This window comes from Myotis yumanensis, unplaced genomic scaffold (assembly GCF_028538775.1).
Source record: "Myotis yumanensis isolate MYYU_CA2020_CCGP unplaced genomic scaffold, mMyoYum1.0.hap1 SCAF_1, whole genome shotgun sequence".
NCBI lineage: Eukaryota > Metazoa > Chordata > Mammalia > Chiroptera > Vespertilionidae > Myotis > Myotis yumanensis.
The window spans coordinates 175,893,950-175,915,109 of NW_027223752.1; the positions used below are offsets into that span (position 1 = coordinate 175,893,950).

A 21,160-nucleotide genomic window follows, 5' to 3' on the forward strand; every position below is an offset into this window, starting at 1 on the left:
ATTGTGCACGCACCCTGTGGGTGTGGGGGGCCGGTGGGATATGGGAAAATTTAGAGTGCGGCTGCTCTAGCATCAAAAAAACCTGGTCAAAAATGGCTCTCAGATTTCTGCATTTGAGCACTTTTCCCTTAAGTCAGCAGAATATTACTATTTTTTGTTTGTTTGTTTGTTTGTTTGTTTGTTTCAAGGCACTGAATAGTTTTCCTTTTGGAACATGAAAAAAAATAGTGCTACTTCAAAAAGATTCTGATGTTTTGAGAATCTGGTAATAATTAGGTTATGGGAAAACCAACTATATTCCTTTAATGAGTTTATGCTGCCAATTTAAAACAATGCTGACTAGATTTGCTATTGGGAACAAAGATTACCCAGACAAAGCTTCTCTGTTTATTTTGGAAACATTCCACTGCATCAGAATTACCACTATTCTCCACGCTGTGTTAATTTCTAGAGTACTCATGTTCAGGGAGAGGTTCAGCAGTGCCTCACAAAATGCGTTGTATAATCAAATCAATGTTGAAAATACCCCCTTCTTTTTGGCCAAAGTTATAGAAGTTTCTTCATTGCAGAACTTCCCAGATTCTTTAATATGCTGATGTTTAATATGCTAAGTTGATGTACTGGTATGGTATTATTATCCCCAAAAGGAGATCTAGCCTGCAGCTCTTTCTGCAGACTCCTTTTTTCAATGAATACTATTCACATCCTGAGCAGCATGAATGCTGCTATAATCTATTTTAAGGTTCCATTTTGAGAAATTTTCTCAAGTATGAAACCAAAGCTTACAATCCATGCAAGTTTTATTCTCTGAACCCCTTTGCGGGTCTGCATTTTTCTAAATCCCTTTTTGTGGCGGATGTCAATATCACTTATATCTACGGTGTCACTAAGTTTCCAACAGTCCTGGCTCGGGTGCTTCCCCAATCCCATACTTGCCTCTTCCTTTCACCATGAGGTAGACCACAACCATTGTAAATACGTCTAAGTTAGTGTTTGGGCCTCAAGCCTTTGCCCTCCTCCAACCTTCTTCTGTATTACCACACATGCAATCTTCCTAAAACTCAGCCCTCATCGCATCTCTCCCTGCTTAAAATTTACAGGGGCTCATGTGAAGAGTCAAAATTCCTTACAATGGCATATATCATTATGTTAGTGTTTTACGGCTGCCAAAACAAGACACCACAGCAGTGGTTCTCAACCTTCCTAATGCCGCGACCCTTTAATACAGTTCTTCATGTTGTGGTGACCCCCAACCATAACATTATTTTAGTTGCTACTTCATAACTGTAATTTTGCTACTGTTATGAATCGTAATGTAAATATCTGATATGCAGGATGTATTTTCATTGTTACAAATTGAACATAATTAAAGCATAGTGATTAATCACAAAAACAATATGTAATTATATATGTGTTTTCCGATGGTCTTAGGCAACCCCTGTGAAAGGGTCGTTCGACCCCCAAAGGGGTCGTGACCCACAGGTTGAGAACCGCTGCACCACAGAGTATGTGGATTAAATAACAGACATGTCTTTTCTCACTGTTCTGGAAGCTAGAAATCTGAGCTCACGATGCCAACAGTAATGATTTCTTGGGAAGCCTCTGTCCTCGGCTTGTAGATAGTCCTCTTTCCTCTGTAAAAGTCCAGGTCGAGCTTTCTCTTCTTAATATGATTATTAGTCATTTCACCCGGCTGGTATTGCTCAGTGGTCAAGCATCAACCCAAGAACCAAGAGGTCACACTTGGATTCCTGGTAAGGCCACATGCCTGAGTTTCTGGCTCCATCCTCAGTGGAAGCGTGCAGGAGGCAGCTAATCAATGACATTTCCTCTCTCATCTATGTTTCTATCCTTCCTCTCTCTCTAAAAATCAATAATAAAAACAGTAAAAAAACTATTAGTCATTTCGAATTAGGGCCACCCTAAGGCCTCATTTTAACTTAATTACCTCTTGTAAGGCCTTTCTCCAAATAAAGTCATATTCTGAGGTACTGGGGATTAGGACTTCCAACACACAAATTTTGGGAGACACAACGCAGCCCATAACACCATATTTCATGGTTTATATATCCAGCCTATGTTTTCAACTCTGACCACAAAGAAATTCTTCGTATTAAGCATGCTACATTAGAAATACTTTGATTTCTATGCTTTCCAGCAATTGATCATACTGAAGGATATCACCCTTCTCTTACTTCCCTTCATTATTTGTAAAAAGTCAATTATTTAACAAATACTTAGCAAACATGTTGTCTGTTCTTGGACCAATTGTAGGTATTTGATATGGTATGAACGCCCTCCCTCCCCCCAAAAAAAAGTGATGATCCCTGCCCTCATGGAGCTTGTGTTCTGGTGAGGAAGGGAAAAATCTAATCAATAATAATCAGGTACAAACAAGTGGTAAGTTCTATGAACAAAGCAAGAAATGGTACCAAGCAGTGCTGCGGGGTGGTGTTCAAGGAAGGCCTCAGGAAGAAGGTGGCAATTGAAGGAACCTGAAGGAGGAGAGGGAGGGAGTCTGGCAGAGGGAACAGCAAGTTGGAAAAGTATGGATGGATATCCTGAGGCAGAAGGCAGGCCAGTGCCAAGAAAACCACATTGGCCATAGTGGCTGGAAGAGACTGAATGAGAGGAGACTCCTCATGAGCAGAGAAAAGTAAGGTATGGAGACATACGGAATACGTTCAACAATAAAGATTTAAAAAGTAATAATAATTAGCCCTAGCCAGTTTTTCTCAGTGGATAGAGTGTCAGCCTGCAGACTGCAGGGTCCCTGGTTGGATATCTCAGTTGTAGGCTTGACTCCTGGCCCTGGTCAGGGCACATGCAGGTTGATGTGTCTCTCTCACATCAATGTTTCTCTCTCTGCCTCCCCTCCCCCCTTCCCCTCTAAAGATTAATGGAAAAATATCCTCAGATGAGGATTAACCAAAAAAGTTAAAATTAAAATAAAAAATAATAATGAGGCAAAATTAATTTTGAAAATATACTATTTAGTTATTTCTGATATAAACAAGTAATAAACACATTTTTCCCATACCAATCCTTGAGATCTGGTGTGCTTACACCAATAGTACTTCTCAATTAAATGTAGCCACAGGTCAATTGCTCAAGAGGCACGTGCGCTTGGTACTGGGCAGATGGGTTCTAGAATAATGATCATTATGGAGGAGCTGTTCCAATTAACTTTATTTTTTTTACCTCAATTAGGCACCTTTTTCTTTTATGGTGAGAATACTTAAGATCTACTGTCTTAGAACATTTCAAGTATACAATATGGTATTATTAACTATAGTCACCATGCTGTATATTACATTGCCAGAATTTACTCATCATATAATTGAAAGTTTGTAACCTTTGACCAACATTTACATGGATTATCTCATTCCATCCTTGGGACAACTCTATGTGATAGATCTTATTATCATCATGCTACAGATGAGTAAATTGAGAACCAACAGAGATTAAAAATCTTGCCTGAGGCATGGAGCTTGGAATAGAGGACAGATCTCTGAGGGGAGGGGGTTGGGATCACCTCTACAGAGGTGTAGACCTTGACCAATTTACCTAAAACCTACTGACCTCAGCTCTGTCATTCTCCTAACCCCAAGCCTGCTTTTATTTTTCCTTGAGAAAATTTCTCTTAATCATTATTTTTTTTCTCTTTTTATGTTGACTGTGTGAATCACTATAATATAAGCTTCACAAGGACAGGCACTTTATTTTCTTCATTATATCCCTGTGAAAATTAAGAAACAGAAACCTCATTTAAAATGCATTCAAGAGGCAGGAAGAAAAAACTCTCAGGTATGGGCACCCAACTGACCCCAACAGGAAGTAACTTGCTGCCCGAGACCAATTCCAGCATGATCAGCAGGGCTGCATCTGGGAATGGCTGAAGGCATTTCCCCAAACCTGCAAAGGGATTATTGCTTGGCTGCCAGACAGCTAAAAGGCATCTTAATCTACATGTTATTGTCTCCTACTGGCCAAACACCTGAACAGCCTTAGGCTAATTCCCCCATTCTGACAATGGACTCTGTAGGAAACCCTGACCCTTTGAAGTGTATATCTCTGCCTCGCCTCAGGACAAATCCTACCTAATAAAAGAGAAACATGCAAATTGACCATATGCCCAAATGCTTCCCATTGGTTAATCAGCAGGATATGAAAATTAACTGCCAAGATGCCGGCCAGCAGCCAGGCAGCTGAAGCAAACAGGAGGCTTGCTTGCTCCAGTGATGGAGGAAGCCAAGGTTCCCCGCCTGCCATTGCCGGCCTCTGAGCTTGCACTCTAAGAAACTATGTTGCAATTATAGAAGCTAAACAAAACCCAGAAACCTGCTTTCAGCTGTCAGAGCTGGAGCAAGCAGGACTGAAACAATGTTGCAATTATAGAACCCAAACAAACCCTAGATTCCTGCTTTCAGCAGCTGAGGCCTCAAGCTGGAGCCTAGCCTCAGAGCTAAAGCCAGCTCTCAGCTCCAGTGACAGCAGTAGAAGGTAAATAAATCCCAGAATAAAAAAAAAAAAAAAAAAAAGGAGAGGTTGGGAGCTTCAGTCGCCCGCCAGCCTGAAAACGGCCCTCAACCCCTCACCCAGACTGGCCAGGCACCCCAGTGGGGAAACCCACCCTGAAGGGGGTGTGACCAGCTGCAAACAGCCATCATCCCCTCACCCAGGCTGGCCAGGCACCCCAGTGGAGACCCCCACCCTGAAGCAACAAGATGGCTGCTAATTTGCATACTGAAGGCGGGCCAGCAGCGGTCAAGGCTGTCTGTGGTCTGGGACCCGGACCTGGGACCCTGCCGGGTGGGACAGCAGCACTTGAGGCTGTCCTCGGTCTGGGACCGGATCTGTGACCTGGCAGGCAGGGGGCAGTGCTTGAGGCTGTCCACGGTCCAGGACCCGGATCCGTGACCCTGCCGGGCGGGGCGGGGAGCAGGGGGTGGGCAGCGCGGGAGGCTGTCTGCTGTCCCATGACCTGGATCTCTGACCCTGCCAGGCAGGGGCACTGAGGGAGGCTGTCTGCAGTCCGGGACCCAGATCTGTGACCTGGCAGGCGGGGGGCAGCGCTTGAGGCTCTCCGCGGTCCCAAGACCCGATCTGTGACCCTGCCGGGCGGGAGGCAGTGCTTGAGGCTGTCCGCAGTCCTGGGACCCGGATCTGTGACCCTTCCCGGTGGGGCGGCAGCTCGCACAGGGGCGGATTGGCCTGGGTTGGGCAGGGCAGGACGCCTGGCTTCCGCCCAGCCCCAGTCACTCTGGGCAGGTGAGCAGTGCAGAGAGCCTCTGGACAGGGGAGGCAGGCTGGCGGAGGGCGGCCTGTACTCGCCACATGGAGGTGGTGACAGCTGTGAGTGCGCCAAGTGGAGCCTGCAGGCTGAGCTAAAGTAGAGCCTGCAGGCCATCAGCACCCAGGAGTGGCTGCGCAAGATCCTCCTCCTGGCCCAGAAGGTGCAGGATCGCAGGGACAGCCACCGTGGCGGGCCAGACTGATATCCTCCTGGCTGTACCATGGGGGTTTGTGGATCTGCAAAGCCAGAGGCCTCTGGTGTGCACATCCCCCCTGGTGTGCGAACATCCCCCAGCACACTGTCACCCTCCCATGCCTGCAACAGTTGCAAACCAAGGCATGCACAAGTTCCCCCCCACCTCTCCACTGCACTTCCATCAACCCAGCATGCCTAACACCCCCACAGGATGTGCACACATCCCCTCTGATGAGCTCACGTCCTTTGGAGAGTGTCTGGGTGTTCTGGGTGCTGAGGGTGGGCGCCTGTGAGATGACAGTGAGAGGGCAGAGTGGTGATGCCCTGTTCCCACGGAGGCCAGTGCAGCTACGAGATCACCTCTGGGGGGTTAATGCAGGTGCTGAGGCAGGAGCAGGTGCAGACAGACACACCTGGTGGGAGCGGCGGCCCTCTCTGAGGTGCCTTCAGTCAGCATTCAAGATCAAGAACCCAGAGGCGGAGAGGAATTCCATCCTCTCAGTGAAACAGTGGGATAGTCGGGGCGACTGTAGAGGAGGAATGTGCACTTTGGGTGCCAGCACCCATGAGTGAAGGCTGCCCTGACTGAGCCTTGCTTGCTTGGGGCCTAGCGCACTCCTGCCGGGCAGGGGGTGACAGGACGTGCTTTTCCGAATTAATGAGAGAAAACGTTGATTCTCCTGCTGCCCACGAAGGTGGAAAGTGAAGTGGGGAGACATGTGGGGAGTGAGCAAGGTTCCCTGTCTGGGGGTTCCAAATCTGTTGTTGATTTCTTTCACCGCTGACTAGAGATATACAGGGTATCCCCCCCCAAGATGTATACACACTTTGAATACCTACTAATTCCAATGGTTTTAAGCATAAGAAAGAAACAACAATGGAGTTGCTATCTATTAAAAGTGTGGGCACAAACAGGTAGTTGGACATTCCCTGAGGGGGTCTCAGATTGGAGAAGGTGAAGGCCAGACTGAGGGGCCCCTTCCCCTCCCACCCCAGTGCACGAATTTCATGCACCGGGCTACTAGTTGTGTTAATAAAAAGCATGTGGTCCTGGGACAAGGATACCTGAGAATTTAGATCTTGGATCTTAGCTCCTTTAGCTAAGCTCCTCTGACCCTCAAATGCCTTTCAAAATTATACTTCGTCTCTGGACTCTTATTTAAAATCTACACGCAGCCTTCTCCAGATTCTTGAACCCTTCTTGATGATGGGACAAGAACCCTGGCAAACTGCCTGGAATGTTGGATAAGAAGTGATACTACTTTTCCATCTCAGCAGGAGGAAGAAAATTCCTCTTTGCCCATAACAGTTCAGCCAATGGGAGAATGATATAACTCAGCCAATGAAAAGTCACTGTACTTCAAATTTTCCATTTCCTCCAATGGACTCTTTATCTACAATAGACCCGCTCAAGTCTGTAAAAGAGCATACTTCTCCTTTGTTTCTCTGAATTCGCCATTAGACTGCATGTCCTGAATTGCAAGTGTTTGTTCTCAAAAAAGCTATTTTGCTGCAGAAATATCTGGGTGTTTATTTGTTAAAGGTTAACATCCCCAATACCTAAACATAGTTCCTTGCATGTAGATGGCACTAAGTAAATGAAGACGTATAAAACTGAAATTAAATTGAAAACATATGATAGGGCAAAGTGATGATGCTATTGAATGCTAATCATTTGTTCTTCTTATTGCCCAAGGAATTTAATGCATTTATTACCCAAGGAATTAAGGACATCAGATAGCCTGAAGTGATTGCCTCTGTGCTCCCCCCCCCTCCCCCCCCCCCCCCCCCACACACACACACTTCAAACCCTCATTACACTTCTGTGCTTATTCATTTTCTCCGTAGTACTTATTAACTTCTAAACTCTTACATATTTACTTAGTTATTATGTTTATGCTTTTTGGTCTATCATTCCCTCCCCTTAGAGAGTAAGATCCCTATGGACAAAGATTTATGTTTGTTTTTTTCACTGATTAATTCAAAATGCCCACAATGATGCTGGGCACACTGTGGGAATTTAATAAATATCTTAAAGGAATGAATGAATTGATAGTTCTATAGTAGTGGTAATAGTATCTGCAATTAAATATATACATAATCTTGTGAATTATTGTGTTGATTTTTTTTTATACAGAACTCATTATTCATGGCCTTTTATGTCATTTTTTTTCCATTTCCTATCTACTCTACCTAGCAAAAACCAAAATTAATTAATTATGGAATTTAGCCAAATAATGTATTTCTTTAACTAGGTATTCTGAAAGGTTTATATTATACTATGAAAGTATCTAGATGTTTAATGCCAACTATCTTGATAGAGCTTAGCAGGCTTGCCAACACATTGGAATAAATCACCTATTTATTAAAGTGTTGTTTGATTCTTTGTATAACCATTTAAGCCCCTAATAAGCCCATTATAAACTACAGAGGCCAGATCTTGAAATAGAGGAGATTAATTGTAGAATTTAGACTTTTTAGATAAGAGAAAGTTTTAACAATTAATTTCTTCTTGTGTTATATAAATCTCAGCTATTGTATTAAGTAGTATTTAATCATGTTGTTTCTATTTCAAGATTAAATGCTATAATAGTATGAGTCTATATTTTTCCAAACATATTTGCTTTTATATATGGATAGAAGGTCCCAAGATTTGTGGAAGCCCACAAATCTATAGACATTTATAGCCCATATGTATTTTGAGAGCTAGACATCCAATTGATTGAAAACTGTCTCATAAGTTATATTTTGGGGAAAATCATTTATCTATTTGTTATAGGAAGAGCTGGTAACCCACCAGACTAAAATGTGACATTAAAGCAATGTTTTATGCTAGGTGAAAAGGGAAGTTTATGGCTAAAATGCTTATTTGCAAAAAAAAAAAAAAAAAAAGCTTGCCTGCAATCATTGCATTCTTTTTTTGTACTCTGAAAAAAAGAGTCCTAACTTTTTGATATGTCAGGTACTCATCCATAAAGTTGGCATGTTTCTTATTATTTATCCTTAAGACATGCCTTAAAAAATGTTGTGATGACATATAATCATTTTTTTCTGAAATGAAAGATGCAGTGTGAATTATAAAAGAATGGCTTCGCATGTGTTTTTTCTCTTCCTCTTCTCTGTAATGGATGTCATTTGGAGTTCTAGCTCTAACATACTTATTTGAAAAAAATTTTAGCAGAACTCTGTGAATACAAATATGTCCTATAAATGCCCCAAAGCCAAGAAATAAAGAATGGCTGAAATGGTCCTTCCCTTCTGCAGGGACTGTGTTCACAGGAGATTTCTCTGTTGAAATGACCTCAGTGCAGTAAGAAGTAGCCATGCCTCAGCACAACTTAACCCTTCACCACGATAACCTTCAGCTTATTTGCTTAAGGGTCACTCTAACCTCTGTCCCTAGGTGTGAATTATGGTAAGTTTTGGTGATAAATTCCTAAGAGTCATCAAAAACAACCTTTTCAAAGGTAAGATGAGGTTACAAAATAACAGAAACCAATCAAAGTGTTTCCTCTTCATTAAATTTTTAAAAATTATCTTTCCAAGTAGCCAACATTTATGGTGTCCTTACTGTGTGCCCAATTCTGTTGTAAAGCCCCTTGTGCAGCGGTTCTCAACCTGTGGGTCGCGACCCCTTTGGGGGTCAAACGACCCTTTCACAGGGGTCGCCTAAGACCATTGGAAGACACATATATAATTACATATTGTTTTTGTGATTAATCACTATGCTTTAATTATGTTCAATTTGTAACAATGAAATTGGGGGTCACCACAACATGAGGAACTGTATTAAAGGGTCGCGGCATTAGGAAGGTTGAGAACCACTGCGTGCCTGTTAACAGTCTCGATGCCCCCAACAATCCTATGAGAGACATCCGGGTATAATCCTTATTCTGCAAATAATAAAACAGAGGTATGGAAGCAGGTAACTTGCCTAAGTCACTTGTTTAGGAAATGGTAAATCTGAGTTTTAAGCAAACTTTTCTCTTTGCAGTCCAGTTCATTGTGCAGATTTTCAGAAACGTGACAAGTCTTGACTTTTCTATCTAACCATAGAGGAAACTTCATGTAGTTTATTTTTGTTGGTTGGTTGGATGCCTTTTGTCTGCTTTGTTTTATATTTCCCAATATTCTAGAAGAAAAAGCAAGTGAAAAAAATTCCATCTGTTTTTTACATACTGTATTCCTTACATTTAAAAAATACAGACTTTCTGAATATAAACATTTTCATGATTGACCCAGCTGGTGTGGCTCAGTGGTTGAGTGTAGACCTATGAACCAGGAGGTTACAGTTCAGTTCCCAATCAGGGCACATGCCTGGGTTTGGGACTCGATTCCCAATGTCGGGCGTGCAGGAGGCAGCTGATAGATTATTCTCTCTCATCATTGATGTTCCTATCTCTCTCTCCCTCTCCCTTCCTCTCTGAAATCAATAGAAATATATTTTAAAAATAAATAAATAATTTCATGATTTAAAAAGAAATCCAGCAAAGGTAAGATACACAATTCCTGAAAAACGAGACTAGGACAAACTTTTTAAGGTTATAATGGCCTACACTCGGGCATTTTTCACTTTTAATAAGTGCCCAAAGCGCAGAAAACTAATCTGGTTCTCACAATATGTGCTGTACTGGTCTGTTCACAGCAGTTATGTCCTGTTAGCAGCCAGATCTGGTGATTTAAGCATAAGTTGTACTCTACTCTGACAACATAATTAGCCCCTTTTACCATTATTGAAAGAAAGGCACATTTTCCCCTTTAATGACACAAGTATTATTACTATATGTGACCATAGAATTATTTTATTCACTAGAGGAGTACTTTGGAAGTACATTAAAGCAATTTTTTTAAAAGTTAAAAATGTATTTAGCACCTCTATTCATTAAGCATGAAGAAGAATTAATTGAAAAAGAATTTGAAAGTAGGAAAATGAGAATCATTGTAAAGCAGCTGTACTTGCTTAATGCAAGGTCAGGCCCGAGTCACAGAGTATAGATGGCCAGCAGCAGATAACTCCACATGAATCTCTCTAAGTACAAAATTTCCCGAAATCTGGAGTCGTTTTGTCAAGACCAGCCAAATTTGGGAGGTAAGAGGCTTAATTGTGACACAAGGAATGTGGCCTCTTGGTAGAAATAAATAAGTAAATAAAGTAATTAATTTATTTAAGTATCAATACAACCATGAACTCTGAAAGTTTGACAGCTACAATGATGGAGTGGTTATCTGAAAGAGGACATTTATAGAGGGTTTTTATGTGACAGCACTGACTTAAGTGTGTTTACGTGTATCACCTTATTTAACCTTCGCAATAACCCCATATGTACTGGAATTGCCTTCATTTTAGAATGAGAAAACCAAAGCACATGAACCTTATTAAGTACAGAACCAGGATTAAAGTCAGGCACGTGGACCCAGGCTTCACACTCTTAACCCCTGTGGTAGGCTGGATAATGGTCCTACTAGGTAAATCCTGATCCTGTAAATCTTACTTGCCATGGAAAAGGGGTCTTTGCAGATGTGCTTAAATTAATGATCTTGAGATGTGGAGGTTATCGTGGGTTATCCAGGTGGGCCTTAAATGCCATTACAAGTGTCCTTATAAGAGAAAGGCAGAGGGCCACCTGACACAGACAGAAGAGGAGGCCATGTGACCACAGAGGCAGAGACTGGAGGGATGCAGCCATAATCCAAGGAAGGCTGGAAGCCACCAGAATCTGGAAGAGGCAAGCTATGGATGGGTTCTCTCTGAGAATCTGGAGTGAGCACAGTCTTGCTGACTCATTGATTATGGCCTAGTGAAACTGACTTCAGATCGCTGGCCTCCAAACTGTAAGAAAATAAATATCAGTTGCTTTAAAGCACAAAAGTGGTCATTTCTACGAGAAATAAAGCCACTAAGCAACACTCTTCCTTCAGCAGACCCATATCACGGGGTCGGCAGCTTCCAAAAAGCTTGTGATCCAGAACAGTGATGGTGAACCTTTTGAGCTCGGGGTGTCAGCATTTTGAAAAACCCTAACTTTACTCTGGTGCCGTGTCACATATAGAAATTTTTTGATATTTGCAGCCATAGTAAAACAAAGACTTAGATTTTTGATATTTATTTTATATATTTAAATGCCATTTAACAAAGAAAAATCAACCAAAAAAATGAGTTCTTGTGTCACCTCTGACACGCGTGTCATAGGTTCGCCATCACTGATCTAGAACAAGCGAGTTAACTTCTTAGGGTCCTAGTCGTATCGCACCATAAGAGAATTTGTTTTCATCAGACCTTCAGTAAAGGGGATGGGAGATTATTTTGGAAATTGAATTGAGTTTGGCATTTATTCGGGATGTATAATGCACTAAGCACCAAGATATATTTGACCTCAAAACACTGTAGAATGTAAAAATTAAGCAATTGACTGGGATTAGTTCACTTTTTGAAGTGAAATTTAGCAGCGATGTAATATGTGGTAGAAAAACAGCCACAGCCGTGCAGTCATACCCACGTCAGGAGGCTCTGGACAGGGAACTGTAGGTGACGGATGCAAATGCACCACATCTTGAATGCTAGCTGTGGCCTCCCAGGGGCCTGCGTAGGGGAGGATCCTGAGGCTGAGTCCAGACACAGAGAAATATACCGTGATTGGTTACTTATGGGCACACTAGCCGAAAGGGAAAGCAGCCATTCCTATTCTAAAAGCAAGAATGGAGCACAGATCATAATCGCCTTTGACAGGTTACTTCTGTACATGAAAGAGCTTCCGGTTTTCAGACATGGCAACTGTAGCAATGAACGTATTGCTTCAGAAAAGAATGCGGGGACATTTTTATTCCATATGGTCGTCAGGAATTACAAGAATTATAACAAAGTGTCTTTTCAGCCATCAAGAAATTTTTGATTCTCCTGACTGAGGTGCTAATAGCTTGCATTTTTTAAAAAAAGAAATCTTGCTTAATCTTCTGAAGTCCTCGCACGTATTGCCTTCCATTCTTTCTGAAAGTCAGTGAAGGAACATAAACTAATAATTACAAAAGACTAATTCAGGATATGGTACATGTGCTATCCTACTCACAGAAACGGCTTTGCCACTGGGATTTCTTGGTCGGCTTTCTTGATTAAGTGTCAGAAAGTGAGAAGGAGGGGAGCTGTGGGGACAAGTCTAGAGGATTATCTCTGAAGTGGGAGAGAGGCCACAAGAGCTATTAACATCACTGTGACACCCTCAGCACTGAACTTGCTAGACCAGTGGTTCCCAAACTTATTTGGCCTACCGCCCCCTTTCCAGAAAAAAATATTACTCAGCGCCCCCTGGAAATTAATTTTTTTTTAATTTTAATAGCAATTAAACAGAAAGATATATGTATTAATGTTTCTACCTCTTTCGTAAAATATAGTAAAGAAAGGTGTAAATTAGAAACATTGAAGTTTGAAATTATGAAACTATTTATTGAACTCAGAATAGAAAGGTAATTCAAAAAAAGTTAAAACAAATGCACCTGTGGCCATCACCGCCCCCCCTGGATCTGGATCGCTGCTACCGCCCCCACTTTGGGAATCACTGTGCTAGACCAATACCTCAAAATGGCAGCCCACAGGCCCAGTATAATACACCAACTTTTTGCCTCTTAAAATGTTGGCTCATAGCCCTAACTGGTTTGGCTCAGTGGATAGAGCGTCGGCCTGCAGACTGAAGGGTCCCAGGTTTGATTCGAGTCAAGAGCATCCCCAGTAGAGGGTGTGCAGGAGGCAGCTGATCGATGTTTCTAGCTCTCTATCCCTCTCCCTTCCTCTCTGTAAAAAATCAATAAAATATATTTTTTAAAAATGTTGGCTCATATAGGTATTTTGATAAACTTTAAGCAGTTGACAACAATTTTAGAATTTTAATAAGATACATTACTAACTTTTGTTAGCAATCATATATGCTGCCTGTGATCCACTAAGCCTGCATTCCTGCATGGCAACATACAGATAGAGCTGAGCAACAAGAAGAAAAAGTTAAGGGGTAGGTTTTATACCCATGTCTCTATTAAAATTTAGAAAAGTAATAGACAAACCATGTGGGTGCCATGATTCTGGGGGGAAAAAATATTGTTCCTAACATTCTCTCGGTTATGGCCTCTAGATAACAAATAAAATTTTAAGTCCTGTGCTAGGCAATGTAAGCCATCATCCAGTGCAAAAGGGAGTCCTCCTGACACTGTCGACATGCCAAGAGGGACTCATTGTACAGTAAAACAGGTGGTAAGAGCCAAGTGCAGAAGCAGGCCAGCTTGGCTCCCATAGGCTCCCAAGCTCCTCCCTCCCACAGCCTGCAGGATCCAGCACAGTGCCATGCATGTGGTGGGTGTTCCATAAATAAGCAGTCAGCCAATCTGTGGTTCTCAGATATTAGTGTTGTGCATAAAACACATCTGTGGGACCAGTTAAAATCGCAGAGTCTGCCGTGGCCAGTGCGGCTTAGTTGGATGGGTGTCGCCCATGCACTGAAGGGTCCCCAGTTAAACTCCACTTGGCCAGGTTTCAGGCTTGATGCCTGGTTGGGGAAGGCAGCTGATCAGCCAATCAATGTTTCTCACATTGATATTTCTCTTTCTCTCTCCCTCTCCCTTTCTCTCTCTCTTAAATCAATAAAAACATGTTTAAAACTATAGATTCCCAGGGCCCAACCTAAGGACAAGATCTGTTTTGTGTTTTTTCAAGCATAGCATGTTAGTCCCTGGGTTTCTCTTTGTGACATATCACCTTCAATCATTAGTCCTCCCACACTCCTAATTGTTTTCTTTCACTCTTTGTCTAAGAGGGATAATGCCTAATGTTTGTGTAGCATAATAAAATTTACTAATACTATGGGAAAAGATGAGATGGGGGAATTACTCTCTTTTGAACACTGATTATATTCGAGGCATGATGATAGAATTTTATAGGTGCTTCTTCCTTTATGACCTTATTATATCTGATAGTCCCTAGTGTCATAGACATTTTTCAGTGGAATAAACTAAGGTAAGAAGAAGTTAAGCAATGTGCTCAAGGTCACACACCTCATCAAGTGGTAGAGTTAGGACCTGAATCCTGCTCTCCACCACAATGTTATTTTGCTTCCCAGTTGTTTTCAGATCATTTTCACAGTGATCTACGATAAAATGAAATTTGTTTATATCATGATCTACTAAATAATACCCTTCTCTTCACACATACAAATGTACACAGATGTGTGTGTGTGTGTGTGTGTGTGTGTGTGTGTGTGGCTGTTAGTATATATATATATATATATATATATGTACACATATACATATACATATATATTAACACTGTGTATTATATACCTTGACATCTTCTATTTATTTAATTTCATATTTTAATGCTGATTTTTTAATACACTAAATTGATATATAACCCTCTAAGGAGTCATGACTCACATTTGGAAAACACAGCAATAAACCCTAAATTCCATAAAAATAGTAAAGAATATTACATACTATGGTTTATGGATTATATGACCAAATTATGTAAGAGCATGACATACTGAAAATTTACTCCTATTATTAATCATCTTTCATGCCAGAACTCTCTGAGTAATAAAAATAGAAATACTTGTAATTGTTTATTACATGTGTTTTGTCCTTTATATTCTTCCAAAACATTTTCAGATTCACTAGCTCTTAATGTTCACCTAACCCTCTGAGGTTTAAAAACAAAAAACAACCAACATTAGTAATATAATATTTTATTGATCTTATGTGGAATTTAAGATTTAATTTCCACTAGAAATATCTATTATAATATTTTCATCAGAGAACTCTTGTGTTCAAAGTATTAGTCTGCCATATCGCCAAGATTTTTGTCTTTTAAAAAATATTTCATTCTAATAAATAGTACAGCATAATGAAGTAGCATTGCTGATGGGATACACATCTATATATATAAAAGCCTAAGCGACTGTTAGGACCGAACAACCGGAACGACTGGTTGACCAGTCGCTATGATGCACACTGACTACCAGGGGGCAGACGGTCAATGCAGAAGCTGCTCCCTGGTGGTCAGTGTTTCCCACAGCCAACCTCCCGCAGCCCCTCCTCCCCAGCCGGCTGGCCCCCCTGATAGGCTTTGATTGCCAGCCAGGCCAAGGGACCCCACCCATACACGAATTTGTGCACCGGGCCTCTAGTTTTTAATAAATGTAAATAATGTTTTAAAATTTGGAATAAGAACACATTTATTATCTTTTTCAAAGACAATAGCATCAGCAAACTGCCTGCTGCACCATAGGGAGATCTTTTTGCTGGTATTTTTTCTCTAGTTCCTTCCAAACTCAGCAGGGCTCAGGGGAACTCGGATGGTAGTAAGACCCATTATACTCTAGCTGTGACCTGTCTATCCTCAACTTTCCCAGTGTAGGTCACACTCACCTTTCACATGGTGTCAGGCAAAGTAGCCTGAGGAATGTTGGTTCGGTACAGGGATGTGATTTTCTGCCCATTTCATAAATGTTCACATTGACATGGTGGGCTTTCTTGCATGCTGTTTCGCATCTCTCCATAGAAACAAAAAATTAGTTTTCCCATCTCTCCATAGAGACAAAAAATTAGTTTTCTCAAAGTAATCGCAAATACATTCGTAATCATCCAACCTTTAATATTCATCTGCTTTTGTGATTCTTCCTTGGATTTGTCTGAAGAATTTTCTGATTTTTGTAACACAGCATCTTCTGAAACCCACTCATTTCCCATTGTCATACTCTTACCCGTACCTGTCTATCCAAGTGTTCAAAACTTCCATGAAATTTGTCCTGAAAGGAAAATTATTAGCTGTTCCCTTCAAAGATGCATCAAAATAATTTCTTGCCCTAGACATTGTGGCTCAGTTAGTTGGGCATCGTCCCACACACCAAAAAGGTTGCCTGTTCCATTCGTTGTCAGGACACATGCCAGGTTATGGGCTCAATCCCTGGTAGGGGCCGTGCAGGAGGCAGCTGATTGATGTTTCACTCTCACACAGATGTTTCTCTTTTTATCTCCCTCTCCTTCCTCTAACTCGAAAAACCAATAAAAATATATTTGAAAAAAATAATTTATTCTGTTATTAATATTGGACACTGATAATTGGTATATTTCCTTAAAGATATAGCCAAGATGTGTTGTATTTAACAAAGGATAAGCTCCCCCCCTAAAATATACAATTAAAATGTTAGTCTAGTTAGTCATAGGCTCTTATGACAAAGGAGACCTGCAAAGTATCCAGTCATTCCCTTTCATTTTACCAATGGAGAAGGTGAAGGCCACAAAGTCTTTGAACTTCTGGTTAACCTCCCTTTGTAATTACCACATTGTCTAAAAGCAGAGTTCATATTTGGAGAATGCCATGAATTAAGGTATTCCACATCATAAATAATTTGTAACTGCAGTATTATTATTATTGTGCAAAAAAATCATTGAATGCATCAGAATTCTCTAATAGAAAATGAGACATTGTTTGCACCCACACGTGTTTGTATTCTAAAAGCCTTTCTTTGATTACTGTGTAAATGGTAAATAGAAATCCATATAGTTTCAGGCCTAATTCTACATCTGCTAATTGGATTTCTCTTTATGGATTTAGTAAGCCAATATTCATGTTCCTAAGTAAACAGCTCTCTGAACGCATGCATATGACAAAGCTGGTTTTTCTTTTAATTGGTGGAATCAATGACTAAATCAGAGGTAGGCAGGTTGACTTTGCAAAAGTAATGTAGGTTATAATGAAAGGCCTTTATACTTATTTTGGTAGCAGCCCTAGAACTAATGGAAAGAAAACAGAAATTTAGAATCATAAAGGTCTTCCAAGGGCTGAAATTCATCTTTTTCCCTGACAGGAGTGCCCACATTGTTCTGAACCATTCTGTTTTACATCTAATGCCTGGCTGACAAGTGTCCGTTTTTCATGCTTATTCATTCGTCACCCGTGTGTTCTCTCTGCCTGCAAGGTATCGGCCTGCCTTCTATCACAGCTCCCCGTGATAGAGGATACACTCAAAAAGTTACCCCTCCTCTGCTTGCAGAGCAATGTGGAGGCATACTGAAATGAGCAGCTACTGTGCTGGGCACCACAGTATTTTCTAAGCTCATTATTCTACCTGATAGCTAGGAAGGAAGCTTTATGGCAGGAATTAAAAGGATTTTTTTTCTGAAAGAAGGATTGCTTTGTGGAGAGTTAAATGTGAGATCATTTTAGAAATGAGATGATATTTATAGTGAGTTTGAAGTCAAACCATTAAAACAAAATAATTATAAGGTATTCCACGATAGTTCAGTTAAACCTGTCTCTGGCAGTACATACCTCTGTCATATGGTCATTATTCTCAATTAGGAAGCAAGGATCTCCTAAGGTGTGCCTTCACAGGGCAGGAATGTAAAAACTGTGCCAAAAACCACACTATATTTTCAGAAAAATTATAACAATCGTCATTCAAATCCATCCTCCATTAATGGTGCTGCTGACTTTTGTCACCATAAAATTTTACAAAAGAGCAATAGCTTCTCATGATGACCATTTTCCACTTCCTGTCCACCCCTCAACACAGCTTGGAGTCTCCTCCGGTCACTCCTAAATTTCCCAAACCAATGACTTCTCCCCTTTGAGTCTTTGCTATATTTGTCCTGTTGACCTCCCATCTTCTTAAAACTTTATTTTTCTCTTGGTTCCTCTGACACTTGTCTTTAATTCTTTCACCTGCTTCCTGGTTCACACCATGTCATTTTTACTGGCAGCTCTTGAATGTTGGGGTCCTGTTGTTTTGTTTTGTTTTGTTTTTGTGTGTGTGTTTTTTTAATGCTTCAGTCTTTTCCCTGTGATGTCATCTGTTTCCAGTACTTCAACTATCTCCTAGACAACGAAGCACAAATCTTCTACCCTGACTTCTTTTCCAAGCTCTACATCCAGTGATTTTCACGTTGGGTGTGTTGTTGTTGTTTTTTCCTCTTGGAAGACATAGTATTTTCTGGAGCAATTTATTTTGTCACAGCTGGGAGAGGTGTTACTGGCTTCTACTGGGTGGATTCCAGGGATGCTGCTAAGCACTATGCACAGAGAATTACCCAGTGCCAAACATCAACCGTGCTGAGGTTGAGAAATCATGACCTGGGTGTACTGAACTTTTCCATTTGCATATCCCACAGACACACCAAACTGAATATGGAACAAAATTAATTTGCTTTTTCTCCTCGCTTTTCTGCTCAATTCATTACTAGTAACTAATAATGGTAACAACTTAACAATTGCAATAGCTAAAAATATAGTATTATCTTTGCCTCATGGCACTTTTCAAACACCTAGGTCTTCTTTTGAATATGTGATCTCTTTATTTCTAGAATTTGCTTTCTCCTCTTTCTGTCCACTATGAGAGGACCCGATCATCCTGTGGTCTACTCAGATGGTTCCCAAACTCCTTTCTGTCTCAATCCACCTGTAACACTGAGGGCAATATGACACCTGATCTCCTTCCTTTGCTTAGAAAACTTTTAGGGTTTGCCATTCCTTCGCATGGCAGAAAGGCTTTTCATAAATAGATCTCAACTTATCCTTCTTGTCTTGATTCTGTATCTTTCACATCTTCATCGTAAGCACCTAGTAGAGTGTTTACCTTAAGTAGATAATTAATAACTATTAAAGGAATTTGTTTTGACTATTTAGATACACATGTGACTCACTTTTTCTCATTCTCAGCCTTCATTTTGTGATATGCTAATAAATTTTACCAGAAGGGAGTCAAAATATTATTTGAGAACTAACTCCAGTCATGATGTCTTCACTCTACCCCACAGCAGATGGATGTTTTCAGAATTATATTTCAAAAAGTAGATATACTCTGTCAGGAACCTTTTATCCCAAAAAATGTATTCGTTTCTGCTCTTTTATTAGTAGTTAGTATATTACCAAAATTTTTATCTTAATGCAGATTGAAAAGAGAGAAGCTACAATATCAGAAGAGAAAGAATAGGAGTATTTTTAATGTTTCTGTGGGAAGGACACAGCTTAACCAAAAGAGATGTTAAAAGGATGTGTGGGATGGCAAAATAAGTATCAAATCAGGGGTCACCCGGTTCTAATGCTGCACCCGTTATTTTTGCTGTGAGGCTTTGAGTAATTTGGTAAACATGTTCCTTATATGTAAATTAAGGACATGACTTAGATAACTTCCCATTTTAATAACTGTGGATTTTCAATGCTCACTTCTACAATATACTCAATTTTTTTACAATTCAATGAGAAGAGTCCTTCTGACAGAAATTCTGTCACTATTTGGACAGTCTCTTGTCTTACCTCAGACCCACACACATTCATAATTTTCTCACAATCCCTAAGCTCTTGAAGGTTTTCTTTTGCCAAGAAATTCAACAAAATGACAAGTATGTAACAATAGATTTTTTCCTTAGTGCATTTTCCAGGTGGTGCTTTCTGATAGCTCCATGAAAGACAGAGGTATATACTCTAGAGCTTTGGTGTTTTTACTTATTAGTTCATCAGGTTAAAATGGTGCTTTTAGGTTCTTAAGTTTTTATCAGGGATATGAGTTAAAAGGACAGAGATATTAAATTTTTATTAAAATGAAGTGGATAAAATTCCAATAACTTTTTATTGAAAGGAGCTGAATTATACAAGTATGAAATAAAAATTTTGGTGTGCTGCTTCAAAGCTCTATGGCTGAATCGTTTATTTTTTTAACGTTGGTATTTAAAATGACAAGCTAGTTTCTAACATTTTTGTGACCATCTATAATAATTTTTAAAAGCCTCCATATTGCTATGGCAACTACAACTATATAAATACATAACTAGGTACTTGGTATATTTGGGCAGAAATGACTATTTAATTTTTTTATTGAAGAAATGGCCACATTATTCTATAGTGAGAGATGTCCGGACTCACTTGAACAGTTCCTCTTTCCCCTGCCTTATCTTTGAGATACCTCAAGAGGTTATATTTATTATTTTAAGACTCCAGCATTCTGATTTTAAGCTTGCTTTTGAGCTATTGATCAAAAGATCTCAGAGTTATTACAACTCTGATATTATTCATTGTCAAGAGAGAGGAAAATATTTATGTACATAAGGACTCTGTATGTGTAAAAATCATGACAATGGGGTTGTTCTTTTGATTAAAAATGTGAACATCATCATCATAAGGAAATGCAAGGAAAGAATTTCACTAATTGTTAATGTGACCTTCAAAGCATTCCAGTGAAGATTAAAGTTGGAACAGTGAATAACCTCTGAATTTCATAATTTCCACCACACAGAATATAATCACCCAGGTGGCAGTACAGTATTAACAACATGTGGTTTAAAAAAAGACACATGACATAAAAAACTGGAAAGAGCTTATTGCACTTTCTATAGGTGAATAATTGTAGATTAGTTTTGTCATGTATTTTATTACCTCCGCTTTCCAGATCTACGCAAGACATTTGAGCAGGAACCCCTGGGGAAGGAAGTATCCTTGGAACAGGAAGTTTTGCTCCAGTGTCGACCGCCTGAAGGGATCCCAGTGGCAGAAGTGAGTAACAAAAATTCTTTGCATTTAGCAACTGGCACTTAGTTATTCTAACAGAGGCCTAATCCGTGGCTAATGGCGCAGTGAATTAGGGTATGGAATGATGAATGGTTGGTAATGGAGTCCTAACTGCCTGCTGCTGGCAAAAT

The 21,160-nt window shown here is 40.3% G+C and overlaps 1 protein-coding gene across 2 annotated transcripts in view; it reads left to right on the forward strand.

The window, feature by feature from the left end:
• UNC5C (unc-5 netrin receptor C) overlaps positions 1 to 21,160 on the forward strand; it is a 372,291-nt gene that overhangs the window by 245,674 nt on the left and 105,457 nt on the right. For both annotated transcript variants that reach the window (XM_070392470.1, XM_070392479.1), the window contains exon 4: positions 20,911 to 21,014. In XM_070392470.1, coding sequence (XP_070248571.1) covers positions 20,911 to 21,014 — 104 coding nt within the window. The remainder of the gene's footprint in view (positions 1 to 20,910; positions 21,015 to 21,160) is intronic.